General features: G+C 47.1%; 1 protein-coding gene across 1 annotated transcript in view; it reads right to left on the reverse strand.

Annotated features, from left to right (window-relative positions):
• The window catches only part of TGM3 (transglutaminase 3), a 45,416-nt gene extending 33,133 nt beyond the window's left edge, over positions 1-12,283 (reverse strand). Inside the window, exon 1 of the mRNA XM_077951383.1 lies at positions 12,149-12,283. Coding sequence (XP_077807509.1) covers positions 12,149-12,155 — 7 coding nt within the window. The 5' untranslated portion in view covers positions 12,156-12,283. The remainder of the gene's footprint in view (positions 1-12,148) is intronic.
• Between the last annotated feature and the right edge of the window lie 7,736 nt (positions 12,284-20,019).

Here is a 20,019-nt window from a genome sequence, read left to right on the forward strand (position 1 = left end):
GTAGAGACAGAGTTTTGTCATATTGCCCAAGTTGGCCTCAAACTCCTGGGCTCAAGTGATCTGCACGCCTTGGCATCCCAGAGTGCTGGGATTACAGGCATGAGCCACTGCACCCGGCGCCCTCTTGATCTTTCTATTCTGATGCCTAGTGCACTGCTTGACTGTATTAGGATAATTAGATAAATAAATAGATGAAGGAATAAATGAACAAAGAAAAGACTAATGTCATGAGATAATCGTCATGACAACAGCTCAAAATTTAGTCTACAAGGAAAAGTGAATATGAAGTATTCATTCAATAAAAATATTAGAGCAACTATTATTCATAGGACATTGTGTGAGGCACAATGTTGGGAGTGTAAACGTGTATGAAGTGTAGTTGTAACTCTCCAAGAGCTTCAGCAGTGGATAAGACAAGCATAAGTGATCATGAATGATGGAATGGGGTAAATCCAGGAAAGGTGTATGAGAGATGCAGGCAGGAAAAAAAAATCACTTTCAGTTGTAGGGATCAGGAAAAGCTACACTGAAAATGCTGGGCCTTGAAAGGAGAGAGAATTTTGTCAGGGGCCCATAGAGCAGCCTGCATTCTAGACGGTGGGAAGGAGAGGCTCAAAGGCACAAGAGAAGGAGTGATGCTATTTGTCTAGAGCAGGGGCCCTTCGTGGAGAAGAGAGAAAGGTGAGACAGGAGCGAGTAGGGGCCAGGGCAGGACTGGGGAGGGGCTTCCACTCAAGAGCACTGGAGATGGGGCAGAGGGTCACCATAGGTACCCTCTCCAGTAAAATGCAGGCTCCCTGGGATGGTGAGCCAACCTGCTGTTGGAGAGAGGGGACTCAAGAGATGAGCTTACTCCCAGTTCAGGGTGCTAAATTCATTCATTCAAACATCCACTCACTCATTCATTTAACAAATATTCATTGAAAGAATAAATTAATAGATTTTTGCACAAATTCAGGGAAACTGAGACATTCGTGCAATCAACAAGGATCTGTTGAATGAAGGGAAGAAATAAGGGAGGACAGAAAGGACAGAGGGAGCAGGGGGAAAATGAGCATTCCTGTACCTGAGTAGCCAACAGAGACAGCCCAGAACTCAGACACTGGCAAACACTGAGCCCTAGATGGCTGTGTACAGCTGATAGATGCCAGATCTCTCTAGGGAAACGGCCCCCAACTTTCTCCCCTCTCCTCCTGCCAATCTTGCTCACTACTTTCTGTGCATCCCAGCCAGTTGCAATTTGGTAGAGCTTTACTCGCTTTAGAAAAAAGAATGGCTGGCCGGGTGCAGTGGCTTACACCTATAATCCCAACACTTTGGGAGGCCGAGGTGGGTGGGTCATTTGAGGTCAGGAGTTCGAGGCCAGCCTGGCCAACATGGCAAAACCCCATCTCTACTAAAAATTAAAAAATTAGACTGGCATGGTAGCGCATGCCTGTAATCACAGCTACTCAGGAGGTTGAGGCAGAAGAATCACCTGAACCTGAGAAGTGGAGCTTGCAGTGAGTTGAGATCATGCCACTGCACTCCAGCCTGGGTGACAGAGCAAGATTCCATCTCAAAATTAAAAAAAAGAAAAAAGAAAGCAAAGAAAAGAAAAACAAAAGAGAAGAGCTCTCAAATAAAAACCTCTGGAAATATATATTTTTATAAAACAAGAACTCTATGGAACATATGGTTTCAGACCACTTGAGCCTTCCTAGAGATTTTTCACCCCACCCCCAAATCCCAAAGGACGCATGTCCTTTTCCAGATAAAGCTCACTCTAGACCACGAGTTCTTTGAAAGTAGAAAGTCCGTCTCCAGAAGGCTTTGTCCAGCACAGAGGTAAGGAAAGAGGGGCAGGGTACTCAGCATCTCTTGCTGGCACCTGCCTCTCCCAACAGGCCCACACCCTTCTTTGCTCCACCAAAGCTCATGCATTGTTTGCTGCGGCTGTGTCAATAGTAGAGGCCCCTCCCATTCATCCCAGAGACCAATGTCTTGTCCCTAGAGAGGATGAAAAAGAAAAGACTGAGCTCCAGGGTACCTCCCAACAGGGAAACCTGCAGAAAGAACATGAGGGGCACTTTGCATGCCCCACTAGGTCAGACCTGGGGTGACTGTGGTGGTGGTGATCATACTATTAGCTGAAGTTTACTGGGCATTTGTGTGCCAGCCATCTTTCAAAGTGTTTATGTGCATTAGCTCATTAACTCTATGAGGCAGACACTTGCAGACGTCCTGTTTTACAGACAAGGAAGCTAAGGTGTAGAGAAACCAGGTACCTTGGTCACGGTCACCCCACTCCACAGTGGAGGACTGCAGGCTCCAGAGCCCACACTCATCATCTCTGCCTTTTCTGACACCAAGCATGAGTCCCGGCAGCACCAACAAGCCTTGCTCTCTGTTAGGGTGGCTGTGGGATGTGCGAGACTGCTGCAAGCTGGAGGAGGAGGAGGAAAAGTGGGGCTCACTTTTGTCATCAGCCTTCTTTATGCCAACTGCTATGCGCAGTCCACAGAACACGTTATGTATGTGGTCAATGAAATCTTACAATGAGAAACCAAGGCTCAGAGACCAGGTAGTTTATCTGAGGTCACATACCTGGAAATTGGCAGAGCCAGGATTCTGAACCCAGGTGTGGCATAATGAGAAATATATATTTGATCTCTGCTTTCTCTTGGCACAAAGTCCCTGAAACCCTTGGAACCTCCAAAATGATGAGTGACTTTTTGTATGCTAATGAGATGACTGGTACTGGCAGCTCCTGGATAGCCTCAGGACGGGAGCTGGTTGCCAGGGGAGCCAACCAGTGATTAGAGACTTGGGACTTTCAGCCTCATGCCCACTACCCACTTCCACAGAGGGGAGAGGGACTGGAGGTTGATTTCATCACCAATGACTGATGACTTAATGAATCATGCCTAAGAATGAAGCCTTCATAAAAACCCAAACCCCAAAGGATGGGGCCTGAGGAGCCTCCAGGCTGAACTCATGGAAGTGCTGGGAGGGGGACATGGGGGCTCTGCGCCCCTCCCCACATCTTATCCCAGGCACCTTTTCCATCTGGCTGCTTCTGAGTTGTATCCTTTTATCATAAACTGGTCATCTGTTTTCCTGAGTTCTGTAGGCTGTTCTAGCAAATCTTCAAACCTGAGAAGGGGCTGGTGGGAACTCCTGATTTAAATCTGGTCGGTCAGAAGCACAGGTGACAACTTCTGAAGCACTGGCATCTGAAGTGGGGCAGTCTTGTGGGACTGAGGGGCGTGTGCACACCCTGTGGGCTGTGTGCTAACTCCCAACAGTGTGAGAATTGAGTTGAGTTGTAGGACACCCAGTGGTGTCCACAGAGAATCGCTTGGTATGAGAACAAACCCCACACATTTGGCGGCTAGGAAGTATTAAGAGTGGTCTGGAAGAGAAAATGGTGTTTCCTCTTCACCAGGTCTTACTGACTCTACCCTGTCACTGTGGTCCTGAAACCTTTTGGAAGAGCGTCTCATGTAGGATTTTGAGTCCAGAAAGTGCCCTAGGTGGTGAGGGGCCCTCATGCTGCATCGTACACCTGCTAGCGTTTGGATTCTGACAGAGGAGAGACACCGAGCTCCTGGAAGGAAAACATCTCTTCCAAAAGAACTGTCTTCACGGGAGCTGGACAAAGGGGACAGCCTGCCCTGCATCCCCGAGTAGGGGTGCCAGCTGAGAGCGTGCTCATCAAGCTTCCGGTGTGGTTCTGAACCGTTCACCAGCTGCCTCCCTCAGTCATCATCCTGTCCCTTAACCCTAGGATTGCTCTGCCAGCCCCCAAATCAAGGATCCAATGATCCTGTCTCCCTAACCCCAAAGCCCTTGACATGGCACTCATCACAGCCCACCCTGTCAGAATGTGTAGGAAAGGAGAGGAGGGAAAGGTATTCAGCCATCTAAGGTTCTCAGGTTTACCGCTTTATGTATATTTATGAGCCTCAGGGCTGTCTTCTGCACCAGTCTGGGTGAAGGGAGGAGAAGAGACAGGAGTCGCGTGATTCTTATAACTGACTCATCAACGTACATACTTAAAAGACATCAGCGGGAAAAGAAACCTTAGAGACCGATCACATACTCCTAACCCTTATTCCAGACGTGAGCACACGGAGGCAGCAGAGGTGCTTTGCCCACAGTGTGACATCTCCAAACTCTGATTCCTCGCCACCTCCCTGAGTTAATGCTTAACTCCAGTGTCAGGCCTGGGGCAATTTCTCAGATTTTTTTTCCTGAGAACATCAGTGCCAGCAGCAATTCTAATGTGGTGGACTGCCAGATAAATATCTATCCTGATGTTCACTTGTTCCTTCTTTCCTGGTAATGAAATCCCCCATATGTACAGGCACTGCTTTCCCAGGCTCCACTCTGGCTCGGTGGCCATGAGGGTAAATTTGGGCCAAAAACTTATAGGCAGAAGTTATAGGTATTAACTTCCAGGAAATCTCTCTTTTAAAAAATTGAGGTAAAATTCACAACATAAAAATTGCCATTTAAAACATTTTAAAATGTACAATTCAGGGGCGTTTAGTACATTCACAACATGCAATTATCTCCACTATCTAGTGGCAGAACTTTCTCTTCACTCCCCAAAGAATCCCCCAATCCATTAGGAGGAACTCCCCATTTCCTCCTATCCCCAGCCCCTGCCAACTCCAGCTCTTTCTGTCTCTATGGATTTGCCTATCCTGGGCATTTCTTTTTCTTTTTGTTTCTTTTCTTTTCTTTTCTTTTTTTGAGATGGAGTCTCCCTCTGTTGCCCAGGCTGGAGTGCAGTGGTATGATCTTGGCCTCACTGCAACCACCACCTCCCAGGTTCAAGTGATTCTCCTGCCTCAGCCTCCTGAGTAGCTGGGATTACAGGCGGGTGTTACCACGCCCGGCTAATTTTTTTGTATTTTTGATAGAGATGGGGTTTCACCATGTTGGCCATCCTGGTGTCGAACTCCCGACCTCAAATTGTCCACCCACCTGGCCCCCTAAAGTGCTGGGATTACAGTCATGAGCCACCTCGCCCGGCCCTATTCTGGGCATTTCATAAATTAACAAATGGAATCACACAATGTGTGATTTGGGTCTCACTTATTTTACTTAGCGTAATGTTTTCAAGGCTCGGTCATGTTGGAGGATGTATCAGTAGTTCATTCTTTTCTTATGGCTGAATGATAGTCTATTACATGAATATTCCATGTTTTGTTGATGCATTCATCAGCTGATGGACATCTGGGTTGTCCCTACCTTTCAGCTACTCTGAGTAGTGCTGCTATGAATGTGTACTTGGTAATATTTGTTTGAATACCTGTTTTCAATTTTTATTTTATTTTTTATTTTTTAGAAAACCTCTTTATATTAAACAGTTGGCAAATGCCCTTTGCCTGTTTTCTTCCTCTTGTTCCATCCTGCTATCTGGACATGGACAAGGTTCTAGCGGTTGTCTCAGACCATGCAGAACCATATGTACCCTAGCGATGGTGGAGAGGAGACTGGACAGAGCTGGGCCCTGAGAATGGTGCCACCACCTGGCCTGCCCAGAACTGCCTGCATACAGGCTGCTCATGCAAGGAAGAAATAAACCTCTGTCTTATTTTTCTAAGCTACTTTTTTTTGGGGGGGGGGCATTCACCATCAATCACAGCCAAACATAATCACAAGTATGTTAATGTAACCCCTGCCCATTTATTCTGTGGTCCCTCTTTGGCAGAGGTTATGTGAAAAGCACAGAGAAAGACTCCAGATGTGAAAGGGAAGCTGCTATTCCGCCGTCTTAATCCTTGTCAGCCTGGCTCTGCAGTTGAATCACCTGCAGCAGACGAGTGAGAATGACTTGGTCGCCGGGTGTGTAATGGGGCTCTCATCTCCTATTCCAGAGAGGACCACCCCACAGAGGGGCTGACAGGGGGCCCAATATGGAGTGATGCTACTCCAGTGACTGGGACTATCCCTAGCCCCCACCCAGACTCTACTTCCCATATCTTTTCTCTAGACATAGATGCATTTTTATTTTACAGAAGTCTAGAGTTAATGAGGGCTGATAGAAATGCTAAAAAGTGGCCGAGCACGGTGGCTCACACTTGTAATCCCAACACTTTGGAAGACCGAGGCAGGAAGATCACCTGAGGTCAGGAGTTCGAGACCAGCCTGGCCATCACGGCGAAATCCCATCACTACTAAAAATACAAAAATTAGCTGGATGTGGTGATGTATGCCTGTAGTTCCAGCTACTCGGGAGGCTGAGGCAGGAGAATGGCTTGAACCCTGAGGTGGAGGCTGCAGTGAGCTGAGATCTCACCACTGTGCTCTTGCTGCTCCTGCCTGGGGGACAAATCAAGAAATCTAAATAGTCTTTACACACATGGATCTGGAAAAGACATGAGGTTTCACAGGGCTAATACTATGTATCAGGGTACTCTGATATTTTCTCTTCGGCTTTTTCTCTTTCTTAATGGCTGGTCACAGTCCACTAAACTGATTTTACAACCTGCTAGTGGATGGCAACTGGCAGCTTGAAAAACAGTGATGTAATCTAGTATGCCCACATGACAGGTCAGAAAGTTGAGACCCTGAAAGGGGAAGCCATCTGCGGAGGTCACAGAGTTGAAGCAGATCTTAGCCCAGAAGCCAGGTCTCAGATCCTGGTCACCGACAGGCTGTGAGTCATCCCACTTCCCACCCCTAGACACTGGGAACATCTTTAGCCCCTGGCCAGCCCTCCTCTGGCTCCAAGGACACAGGTGCTTTCCTCCTCAGCACCCATCTCTCTCTCCTTTCTCTCTTTCTAGCCTGTGCTGTTTCCTTTTAACTTCTGCCACATATCCTGACATTTGCAAGCCCTGTGCAGCACAGGTGGCACAATTTCTTGGCATTCAGGCAGAGTAAGGGGCTGGTAAGGATGAAGAGAAATGAGCCCTGGATTGGTGCCTGGACCGGTGAGAGGCCCTGAGCAAGGGCCTCAATGTCTCTGAATTGTACTTTTCTCATCTGTAGAAGAGGGACAGTGAGACCTGAACATCTTCCCTCTTAGGGTTATTGTTGGGATTCAACATATACCCATCACTAGCACCGGGACCCCCAGAGATTGGGGGAAACAAATGCCTTGGGATCCCATATATAATGGCAAAAACAAGTATTTTAATGGGCTTTTAATGGGCTGCTATTGAGGACCTCTTATGTGTCAGACACTGAGCTCAGAATTTCACCTGCGTTATGTCTTTTAATAGTCACAAAATATTGACTATTAAAAAGATGTTGCTATCCCTATTTCACAGATGAGGGATTTGGAAGTCCAGTCAGGTGAAGTCACTTACTCAATATCACATGCTTAGGCAGAGGCTGGACTGAAGCCCAGACTGAAAGCCAATTTTGCCTGAGCAGATATGACCCCTGCAGCCAACCAAGGCAGCAGTGACTTAGATACAGATCCTGGAGGGGCCATCCACAGCCTACTCCCTGCCTAGACACCCTATGGTCAGGGCAAAACAAGAGGACAGAAGGACTTCTCTTCCTAAGCGAGAGTTTAGAATCTCTGAGACCAGAGGCTGTCAACCCTAGCTGCCCAGAAGAATCACCTGGAGAATGTTCTATTGCTCTGAGACCCACCCTAGGCAAATTCAGCTAGAATCTTTGGATAGGGATGACACTGGCATTTCTTTTCTCTCCCTCCCTCTCTCCCTTCCTTCCTTTCTTTCTTTCTCTTTCTCTCTCTCTTTCTTTCTCTCTTTCTCTTTCTTTTCCTTCCTTCCTTCCCTCCCTCCCTTCTTTCCTTTCTTTATTTCTTCCTTACTTTTTTTATTTTTTTATTTTTAACAGAGTCTCTCTCTGTTGCCCAAGCTGGAGTGTAGTGGTGTCTCTAGGCAAATTCAATTAGAATCTTTGGATAGGGATGACACTGGCATTTCCTTCTTTCTTTCTCTTTCTTTCTTTCTCTTTCTTTCTTTCTTTCTTCCTTCCTTTCTTTCTCTTTTCCTTCCTTCCTTCCTTCCTTCCTTCCTTCCTTCCTTCCTTCCTTCCCTCCCTCCCTCCCTCCCTCCTTCCTTCCTTCCCTCCCTCCCTCCCTCCCTCCTTCCTTCCTTTCTTCCCTCCCTCCTTCCCTCCCTTCTTTCCTTTCTTTCTTTCTTCCTTTCTTTTTTTTTTTTTTTAATGGAGTCTCTCTGTTGCCCAAGCTGGAGTGTAGTGGTGTGATCTCAGCTCACTGCAACCTCTGCCTCCCAGGTTCAAGCGATTCTCTTGCCTCACTGTAATCTCAGCCTCCCAAGTAGTTGGGACTACAAGCGCACACCAGCGTGCCCCACTAATTTTTGCATTTTTAGTAGATGAGATTTTGCCACATTGGTCAGGCTGGTCTCAAACTCCTCACCTCAGATGATCTGCCCACCTTGGCCTCCCAATGTGCTGAGATTACAGGCGTGAGCCACTGCACCTGGCCAGCATTTTCTTTAAAGCTCTCTTGGTGATTCTAATGTGCAGCAAGGACTGAGACTCACTACCTTAGGCCTATTTATTGTCTACACTTATCAAATCTCCTTCACATGAATTATCTGACCAGAGCCACCCGGCAGTCATAGGAAGGAGGCAGGGGAGGAGTCACTGTCCTCTTTTTTAATAAGGAAAATCACGCTGAGAGAGGGTAAGGCTGACTCCTTCTGACTCCATCTCTCAGCTCCTACCAAGATCTTGGGCCTTGTGCCCTCCACTACTAAGCGAGATTTCCTAACTTCAGCACACACCCCAGCCTGGCACGTGGGCCCTGGGGAGGAGAATGATTGCTCCATCTACAGAGACAGCCCTGCGGGGCGGAGCCAGCATGAAGTTATTTGAGGTGAACAAGAGGAGCGCACAGGCACGAGGACTTTGGACTTGGGAATGGATGATGGGGGAGCAGGGAGGACTTGTGCTAAAAGGTACTTAATGGAGAGGGTCCCCTGGGAATCGCCCCGATTAGAAAATGTAATTCACCTCATAGGGTTTTTCTTAAATCCCCCAAGACAAGGAGAAAATAGGCTCATGAAAAAAGTTTCCAGGTAATCATAAGCACCCATGAGGTGGATACTGCAATAACCCCATTTTGGAGATGAGGAAACTGAGACACACAAGTTAAGTGACCTGCCCAAGACTATTCATCTTGTAAGGGGCAGAGTGGAGACTTGATCCAGAGAGCACCTCTGAACCTTCACTATTAACTCGTCAGCTATCCTGTAAGGAATCCTACAGGAACAAATGCTGAAATACGGGCAGCTGTCATTCCCGGTGGAATGAAGCTGCTCATGGGCTGTCTCTAAGGAACAGGGAGTAGCCACTGTCCCAAATGGAAGAAGGTCACGGAGCCAGGGAGAGAGGACGCAGCTGGTCCTCATTTCAAACACTGAGCAGCTGGAGTCACAAGACTCTGAGCCCAGAGGGGTGATCTCCTTTTCAGAGAGAGGGTGGATATTGCCTTGGTCCCAATGCCAGGTACAAAAATGTGAGGAGGGCCCAGGAAGCGCCTAGAAGATTTACAGAAGAGAAGGAGGCCAGAACCCAAGAGCAATTCCTGACTGCTTCCATGGGAGGAAGGGCAACTGGTGTCCCAGCTCCAAGGAGAATGGTTTCGTGGCAGACCCCGACGCTGGGAATGTTACAGGTCCTTTGGGAATGGAGGAAATGAGGCCTGGAGATGGGAAGTCCCTGAAGCCAAGGCCAGTGCTCTGCCCAGAAAAGTAGTTGGCAAGAAAACTCGCTGCCCCACAGGAACAGAGCCATTAGTCCCCAAAACAGAGATTCTGGTCTTTTGCAGGCAGAAGCCTGTGGTTCAGGTGTGTACCCTGAGGACTCTGCCACTTACCCAGGGCTTCCAAGTGGCTTTGGGGATGGGGAACTTTGCCTCCTCTCCACACTGGAGCCCTCGTTTGTGCTCACAAGCTGCTCTCCCATCCACTCTGGGGATGCCAGGCCACTTGGTGCAGATCCCTGCCAGGTCTCCCTCCACTACCTTCATTTCCAGCCGCAGCCCAGGCTGCCTTCTCCACCAAGGGGCGGAATAATAGAATCCTTTCTGATTGCAACAAGAACCTTAAATTAGGAGCTGGACACAGAGCCCTCTCAAAGCAGCACACATGTGATCCTGATAGTCCCCTGGGTTACACCTGCTCACACTGACATTTATTTTCCTGTTCCCTCTGCCCTGCAAAACCTCTCCAGATCAAGTCCAACTCATTGTCCGTGACCAAGTACTATTCATTTCTCAGAGTCTTCCCTATCCCAGATTCCAGACGAGACTAGTCTCTTTCTCTTGTTGGTCCCCGTAGCACTTACTTTGTATTTGTCATGCAGCTTAATAACAGTCTGCCTTGCATGCTACTTACCTACAAAACTGGTGTTACCAAAAAATAATCAGACTAAAAGCTACGGAGGGCAGAAACCACATCTCATTCACCTCCATATTTCCCACTACTCCTGGCACAGCTCTTCTCCCTTAGGTGTTCAGTGAATAAATTCATTAATCCAAGAAACATTGACTGGGAACTTCCTGGCTGAGTGACTTGGAGCTGAGCTAGGAACTGCATGTGGGACAAATTTAAGGGACTGAATGTATTCACCTGTCTCTCCACCACCTTTTCAAAATTGATGTTCTCCCAACCAGCCTCATTCTGTTGTGACCTTAGAACATCTCTGGTTGTTAACAGACATTTCATCACGGCTCACAGCGGGCAGGCCATTCCTGGGAGTCCACGGGAGGTCCTGCACAGGGATGGGAGAGCCCATTCCTGGGGGCTGGGCACGTGCCCGTCCACTCCCCAGCCCTGGTTTCTCTTTGTGGAGAAAGAGAAGTTAGTACTGGAAGCAACCTCAAAATGCATTCATTGCAAATCTTTCATCTTGAAAACTTGAGACTCAGGGGTGGCAGAGAACACACAAGCAGTTGGTCACAAAGCTCAAATGAGAAGCCAGGTTCAGAATTGCTTTTCTGTGTTCCGGATATTATGTGCACTTATGTAGGAGCTCAGCTCTGGCAGCAGGACATGGTGGAAAGGGCACTGCTGAGACCTAGCTGGCTCTGTGATGGATTAACTGTGTGTAAGCCTCCACCCCTTCCCGGGCCTCAGCCACCTCTGGAGGGAGAGAGATGGGCTAGATGACATCTGACCTCCCCTCTTGCTACAGTCTGTAGGGTTCAGAGCACCTCTTCTTAGCATCCCAGCCATGCCATACATTACAGCAAGGAATGGGAGACAGGGGAGGGGACCCAATGTGCAATCACCTTTCCCAGTTTTTGTGGCTTCCGAAGTAGCCAGCATTTGCCTGTTGCATCTGGCTCAGTGATTTCTTTGGCCAATCTTCCAGCAGCCCTAACTGCCATTCATAATATTTTACAGGTTTGATTCATATCTTGTTTGGATTTGGCGTCCCTGTCAACCCACTAGGCTGAGCACACAAGACAGATAATAATTAGCATGCTGCTTAGCAGGAGTGCTGATTAACAAAGGCCCAAATCCTCGACAGTAACCGCAGAGCTGGGGAACCTGCACTTCCTGTTGTTCTTTGTAACCCCTGTTCCCTGGTGCTCTCCTGTGAACCAGGACATCTTGTGGCACAGCTGCTCCTGCTACGGGGACGCTTCAGCTCATCAAGTCACTTACACAGAGCCTGTCTGGTGCTTCCGAATGTGTAGTTTGCTCCTAAGTAAGTTGATTTGAAATAAACAGTGGTTTCTTTCAAATCAACTTACATGTTGCCACTCTCGCTCCCTGGTAGCTCTGAGATGTGCTTCTTTGCTGACACTGCTGACAGCTGGATACAGCTACACTGAGAAACACGAGACCCGAATCCTGTCTGCTTTGGTTTTACGGGTAGTGATGGATGTGTAAAAGAAACACAAACAAGGCAAAGCTCGTCCTCTGCCTAAGGAGATGCGACCTCCAGCTGCACTGAACACGCTGCCCATCACTCAGAGCTACATTCCAATGATGTTCTACCCCAAGAATATGCTAGAGGTACCCAACCACCACTGAGAAAGAGCCGCCTCTCGCTAGCACTCTAAAATACGAAGTCCAGCCTTCAGAGCCCCCGAGGCAGGCAGCTGTCCCGGCTGGACACTCTTGCTTCGCAGGCTGGCCCAGGGGAAGCACAGGCTTCTGGCAAGGACCTGATGGAGAAGATGCCGGGCACTCACCAGCCATGTTTCGCCCTCCTCTGCCTCTTCTCAGGCTCCTCTGGGAATGGCACGGACAGTGCTGACAGACAGGCTGCCAAGGATTGCCTTACCATTTATAGAAGCCTCTCCTACACACCCCAATTAGAATTCTAATGAGGTGGGCGAGGCACCAGGTCATTCCTGTAGTGCCTGTAAACGTTTCACTTACGACAGACTTGTCACCCAATGGACGTGCATCATGTTTGTACAAGACCAGCTTGGGGAGAAAGGGGCAGATGATAAAGAAACTCCAATAGTTCGCATTTATAATTTTATAAAATGACGGACTGTTTCCTGGATGGTAGGGTTAGGAACTGATGACATGCTTTTCTTGTTGATCCTGGGAAGTTCTCTCTGAATCAAAGAAATGTCTCCGCAGAACCCAGAGGCAGAAAATTGTGAGGTCCTTTCTCATGATACACATATATTAGCATCTTCCACTTGCGTAGGGAAGTGAGATACAACACAGTTCGTTTGTTTAGGGTTATAGTGTGGCATAAACCATTTGATTTGGAATTAGAAGCCGTTGGTTCTGATGCTGGCCGAACCCTCAGCGGTTTCCAACCCTTGAAGCCTGGAAGCCTTGCTTATGGTTGGGGATAATCACTCCCACCCATCTCAACTCACAAAGCTGTGGACACGATCACATGAGACGGTGCACCTGAGAAGTGTCACATGGGAAGTGCATGCATGTGTACCACGACGGGTTAAACTGAGATCATGCCTGGCATTGAATGTCAGTTTCAGTCCAGATTTGGGGGAAAATTGTTATTTTTAAGGAGGCAGCAGGAACAGCCTCTAACCTTATGCTTCTGCCATGTCTTTCTCAGACTGCAGGGTCCGTCACTGACCCTCACTGGGCCCACCTTGACATCGGTTTAAAGGATGGGTATGGAGTGGGGAGAAGCTCTGACATTCTACATGTTTTTGTTTGCTTGATTGTTTCTAAGGGGATATGTTTTTTCAAAGTTCCTATTATGGATATTTACAAATATCAAAGTTTACAATGGACAAAGGAGTGAGTATATATTCTTTTAAAGTAATGCTTCAAGGATTCACGAGAGAACAGAAATGTCCCAAGGCTTCCCCCAGCATAGCAGTGGGGAAGGAAGACCGAGCACCATAACAAGGTTGGAACTTTAGGGAGAAGTGAGAATGTTTGATCTTGAGAAAGATAAAATCGAATAGACAGGTGGCTTGGAAAATTGAAGAACATAAATCAGTGTCCTTTCTCTGTCCTTTAGGCCCATGCAGCCTTTTGTACATCTTAGGACCTCTATTACCGTATGTATCCACTGCACTGAAACTATCTGTTGATATCTGTCCCCATCTCCAGACTGAGCTCCTTAAAGGCACAGGTTGCATATTATTCAAATCTTCTTCTCAGAATCTAGCACAGGGCTTGACATGTGGCTGGAACATGCACATTCTTGAATAAGTGAATCAATATCACTGTAAAGATGGGAATCATAACTACCGATTTAGTGCTTACTAATAATAGCTAATTGATTTAGTGTTTACTGTGGACAGGCACTGGCTAAACACTTTACATACATTAACTTTTCTCACCTTCATAACAACCCTATACAAAGGGGCTATTATTATTTCTATCTTATGGGGCACAGAGAGATTAACCTGGTCTCCAACCATGAGTTTCATACCCATCTGTAAATGGTTCCAGAGCCCGTGTTTGCTTAACCTTGGAGGTCAGCGCCTAAACGAGGCAGCCTTTCCCAGGCCTCTGGGGCTCTAAGACAGCTGGCTCTATACCCATGCCAGGCAGAATGGGATGTACTGTTGGCTCTGGCAGATGACTAAGAAAAGAGCAGAGGGTAGAGAGGGACATGGAAAGAGCCTGGACCCAAGAGGAGACTCATGTGTGGTCTTGGCCCCTACCCAGGGCACTAGCTGTGACGCTGGGCGAGGCCTCATGACACCAAGTTCATCCTGCCAGAAAGCTGGAGGACAGCTCCATGAACGGCATGGGATGAATAGGTGTGAAAGTGCTGTGTATGCTTCTGAGTGTGGTCTAAAGGAAAGGAGGGGTTTTGCTTATTATTGTGGTTGTTGCTGTTGGCCTGGGAGCCAAGGAAAACCAGACCCCGGGCACTCCTTTCAAAGAAAGCTGCAGCGGTGACAGGGAGGTGGTGCTCCCCTTACAAGGCAACATGAAGACACACAGTCTTGGCTCTACCAAGTCTCCTCACCTATCGAAGCCATTGTTTCCTCAACTGTAAAACTGAGTGGAATTGCTCTCAGAATCAAAGGAGATGGTGAGTGTGAAAGGCTCAGCACAGCGTTGGGCACAGCCCAGTGTAAGAAGTTAGTATTAATAATATTATATTATTAGCCTGGCTGGGTGCCATGGCTCGTGTCTGTAATTCCAGCACTTTGGGAGGCTGAGGCAGGAGGATCACTTGAGGTCAGGAGTTTGAGACCAGCCTGGGGAACACGGTAAAACCCAGTCTCTACTAAAAACACAACAATTAGCCAGGCATGGTGGTGCATGTCTATAATCCCAGCTACTCGGGAGTCCGAGGCACTGGAATCACTTGAATCTGGGAGGTGGAGGTTGCAGTGAGCCGAAATCATACCACTGCACTCCAGCCTGGGTGGCAGAGTGAGACCTTGTCTCAAAAAAAAAAAAATATATATATATATATATATATTTTATAATAAAATATATATATATATATATATATATTTTATTAGCCTCAAAGTCCCTGAGTGCCACAGGTTTTGCAAGGGGTCCTACAGGTTTGGACAGTGGTGTCTGACCACTGACCACTTGATCTTCTCTAGAAGGGTCTATAGCTGGTCAGTCTCAATCCCAGAGTAATGTAGTAAAAAAGATCCCTGAGTTGGAGTCAAAAGACCCGGATTCAAAGCCAGGCTTTGGAACTTGTCCACTGTGTGATGTTGGCTGAATTCTTTTACTTCTTTGGCCCTTGGTATCCTCATCAGCATGATCCACGCACCTTCCAGGGCTGTCGTGAGGCTCAAAGCCATGGTGACATTGTGGGTGTGATGCTCCTCTGTAGACAGGCTAGTGTGACACAGCCAGCTTGCCTTCTCCCCTCCACAGCTCCTCCAGCCAGGCTGCCTGTAGTCTTTGCAACTGACCAGCAGTAGGGCCCTGGTAAGAGTCTGCCCTGCGTTACTTAATGTTGGGTACTGGAGGATTGCGCCATGCCGCAGCCGCAGCCCCAACCTGCAGGCAGACTATAATTTGCAGCTGTGTCACAATTTCAGCTAAATGATTTTCAGTTCATGGGTGGAGCCACCCAGCTACACACAGGATGAAATTCCTGCTTGGCCACACTCTGCGCCTCAGACTGCAGTGAAGACGAAGCATGCAGATATGGGCTTTTAAAAGAAGCCAATTGATCAGTTGCCTTTTCTCTCCCTCTAATTAAGGGATTTAGGATTGTTGAAGATTTCACAACACGTGTAGAGACACAGAATCTTCTGAGAAGTCATCCAGCCCTTTCAAGCATGACACATGTCTCTCGACAACTCCTAGGATGGGGGATATTTATTTTTTATTTTATTTTGAGACAGGAGTTTCACTCTTCTTGAGCAGGCTGGAGTGCAATGGTGCAGTCTCAGCTCACTGCAACCTTCGCCTCATGGGTTCAAGTGATTCTTCTGCCTCACCCTCCCAAGTAACTGGGATTACATGCACCTGCCACCACGCCTGGCTAATTTTTGTGTTTTTAGTAGAGATGGGGTTTCACCATGTTGACCAGGCTGCTCTCCCTTGGCCTCCCAAAGTGCTGGGATTACAGATATAAGCCACTGCGCCTGGCCGGATTTTACACTTCTCAAAGCAGCCCATACTTGTACTTGAAAAGCTCTGGCTATAACATTAATTTCTAGGGTGGTTCTGTTTAAGGCCTATCTTCCCCCCATTTCATATGAGTTCCAGGAGGGCAGAGATTTTTGTCTGTACCAGTCCCTGTTTCCTTCCAGTGCTTCGCAGGTGGGCTCTCACAAAACTCAGGTTTGGCCAGGTGCAGGGGCTCACCCCTGTGATCCCAACACTTTGGAAGGCTAAGGCGGAGCATCATTTGAGGCCAGGAGTTTGAGACTAGCCTGGGCACCATAGTAAGACCTCATATTTACAAAAAACAAACAAATAAATGAATTTAAAAACTTGAGTTAAAGTGCACTGAAAGGACCAGAAAGGTCTTCATTATCTGAACTGAACATTTATTTCTCTAGAGCTTTCACCCCACTGACCTTCACTGCTCCCCAGGATGCTCACAGAGACCACATAAAACAAAGCAGTCTTTTCCTTGGTCCAACAATGATTCTACTGTCCCCCAAGTCTGGCGAATACGCCTTCCCTCCCCAAAGTCTTCTCTTTTCTAGGTCAAACATTCAGTTTCTTCAGCCATTCCTAGTGAGTAAGGTTTGGAAGCCACCATGTTGTCCTCACCATCTGTTGCCCTGTGAATTGTGCCATGTCCTTCCTCTGGGAAGGGAGTTTCAGTGGCTCCTCATGGCCTAATAGAGCCCTAGTTCCTTAGTTTGGCAGTGGAGACCTTTCAGAATATGTTCAATCTTAATTCCATTATTTTATACTACTTTTTTTTTTTTTTTTTTTTTTTTTTTGAGAGTCTCACTCTGTCGCCCAGGCTGGAGTGCAATGGTGTGATCTCGGCTCACCACAACCTCCACCTCCCGGGTAAAGTGATTCTCCTGCCTCAGCCTCCCAAGTAGCTGGGATTACAGGTGCCCACGACCACACCCGGCTAATTTTTGTATTTTTAGTAGAGACAGGGTTTCACCATGTTGGTCAGGCTGGTCTTGAACTCCTGACCTCAGGTGATCCACCTGCCTCAGCCTCCCAAAGTGCTGGGATTACAGGCAGAAGCCACCACACCCAGCCATTTTCTGCTACTCTTACATGAACTCCCCTACTCAGTGATACATGTCTAATTCTTTCTCCTAGAGCCTGACATGATGCTCCCTCACTCTACACCTGTTTGTAAAATGTGCCTGCCTGGGACAGCCACCCTATTCCTTATGTATGCAGGTCTCGTTGTCACCAAGTCCCAAAGCAAAGTTCCACTCCTCTTGAGTATTCCAGGGTGTTGTTGTGGAAAGAGGAGTTGTAGCAAAACAAGCAAACCCAGGTTTAAGTCTCAGGGACACAGTCTAGCTGTATGAACCACCTCACTGGGCCAGACACTCAACCTTTCTGAGCCTAAGGTTTCTCCTCTGAAAAATGGGCATGATGATACCTGCCCTGCCCAGCCTGTACAGTGTCATGTGGAATCATGAGATGACACAGGTAAAAGCCCCTTGTAAAAGACAAAATGCATTGACTTCTTGCTCCGAGCCTTTCAAACATGCCTGTGCCACTTGTCAGGTATCTAACTCCATTAGTGCCATTTCTAGGAACACCCTCAGAGTATAAGGTGCTCCAGGGGGGTGAGTACACGTGTCCGCGTGGTGGGCCACCATTCCTGAAGCCATGCTCTGTGCTAAGAGCTCCACATCGGTCAATGTGAAGCCATCTCAGGGTAAAGGTATTAGCATTCCATTTTCTACATAAGAAACCAGAGGCTTAGAGAGGCTAAGAAACTTGTAACACAGCCTACCAGTGGCCATAACAGGATCTGAACCCAGTTCTTTCTGACAGCAGAGGCCCTAGTCTTAACTACTATGCCTCACTATCTCTAATGAATCCTTCAATTCACTGAAACCTGTGCCTCTGGGAGGCTCACAATTGGGTTTTTTGTTTAGGAGACTGTTGTTACGGATCCTGGTGATGATGATATTCAAAATTCAGGGCTGAACAGGGAGGCAGGGCCCCTTGGGGACTCATATCAAAGCCTCAACTTTAATGTGTTTCTGCCCAAATTTTCCACTTAGACCCAAACAAATAAAACAAAATAAAACCCTGAAGGAAGAATAGATGTCTACAAGTCCCTTATAAATCACGGCAGTGCTCGTTTCGTTGAATGCCTGCTAGTATGAGGCACCGTATACATTAACAGACACCCAGCCCTTCACAGACAAGAAGCAAGCGAGCTTAAAAGACAAACTGATAATATCTAAAAATAGATGCATACCACTTGTGAAAAGAATTCAGAGGAGAGATTGATGGTGATTTTGGAGATAAGGAAGGGCTATTTATTGAGGAGGAGGCATTTCAGGTAAATACTCAAGGAAAAGATCATAGAGAGGCATCTCAGGCAGGAGGAAGAGTGAGAGAGGAGCGCATGGAGCCCTTCCTGGGGAAAGACTGCCAATGAGTTTATCTGGAGTACTCGGTGCCCTGAGGACAGCGAGGAAAAAGCTGCATAGGTCTGGCTACACCTTTAAACATGCGGGGGACACCAATCCTCAGGAACCGGGAAGGTATAGCCGTGTGCAATCCTGGCTCACCACCTAAGGCCTCTTGATGGAAGGATTGGTTTCACTGCCAAGCCGCCACTAGCCCATTTGTGAGCATGCAGCCGAAAAACCAAACAGAGAGAAGAAAAGCCACAGCCTATTGTCTGTGGTCTCTGAGGCTGCAACCTGGAGGGCCAAGTTGTGGCTTGCATAAGAGCACATCAGAGGGCCGGGTGCGGAGGCTTACGCCTGTAATCCCAGCACTTTGGGAGGCTGAGGGGCATAGATCACTTGAGGCCAAGAGCTCAAGACCGGCCTGGCCAATGTGGTGAAACCCCGTCTCTACTAAAGGTACAAAAATTAGCCGGGCATGGTAGCGCATGCCTGTAATCCCAGCTACTCAGAGGGCTAAGGCATGAGAATTGTTTGAACCCAGGAGATGGAGGTTGCAGTGAGCCGAGATCGCACCACTGCACTCCAGCCTGGGCAACAGACGGAGACACTGTGTCAAAAAAAAAAAAAAAAAAAGTACATCAAAGAGTAGCAATGACCATGGGCAGGTCATTGGGATTGTGTAAATTCTCAGAAAGGAAATGGACCAGAGAAGGCATCCAACCCAGCCTCTTCATTTGACTAATGAGGAAACTCAGGTCTGCAAATAAATAATTTGCCTAAGTTCACAGAATAACTCACCTGGATCCCAGAGCCGGAAGAGAGTGTAGGGGTCATTTTGTCCAACTTCCTCCTTTTACCCATGAAAACACCAATGTCCAAATCGTCTGGAACCAGAATGCAGACTTTCCAGCTCTCTGAATATGGTTCCTTCTGCTATGTCATTTTAGTCACTTCCTTTCTTTCATTTGAGAAACCCATCTTAGAAAGTCCTATGGGGCCAGGCATGCAAGATTAGGGAAATATTTTTCAACATGATCAATAAGAGCAAATGTTGTTGTTAACATAGTTAAGCATTTGTACAATAAATACAAAACTTACTTTATAGTCACTGTCTGATCTTTATAAGGCTCCCAGGAAGCAGATATGAATACACCTGCCATTTTACAGGGGAGAAAGTATATGACCAGATAGGTTGTCAGCTCTTTAAAGACAATGTCTTATTTGATTAACACTTGTTTGGAAAAAGAAAAAGAAAGCTTTCTTTTCCTTCTTGTTATGTCACTTATGCATATTCATTATAGATACTAGAAAATAGAGCAAAACAAAATCATAGCATACAAACCATTTGTATTTTGTTGTACGGCATGCTAGGGGTTTAAAATTCTTAGACTCAATTCTAAACTTTTGGATTCCAAATTTCATGTTCCTTCTCCTTCACCTCATGTTAGACACTAACAATTATAAATTTTAGTTGCGGAGGGAAATGATTAAACCACATGTGTGCTGCATACTTTACAGGAACTCGCACTTACCGTACTTTGCTTTGTTTTTGCCATCAGAAATAGTATAAGCTGCTTGAGTATAAACGTGATTTATTAAGAAATTGA

Source organism: Macaca mulatta, chromosome 10 (assembly GCF_049350105.2).
Source record: "Macaca mulatta isolate MMU2019108-1 chromosome 10, T2T-MMU8v2.0, whole genome shotgun sequence".
In the NCBI taxonomy this organism is placed as follows: domain Eukaryota; kingdom Metazoa; phylum Chordata; class Mammalia; order Primates; family Cercopithecidae; genus Macaca; species Macaca mulatta.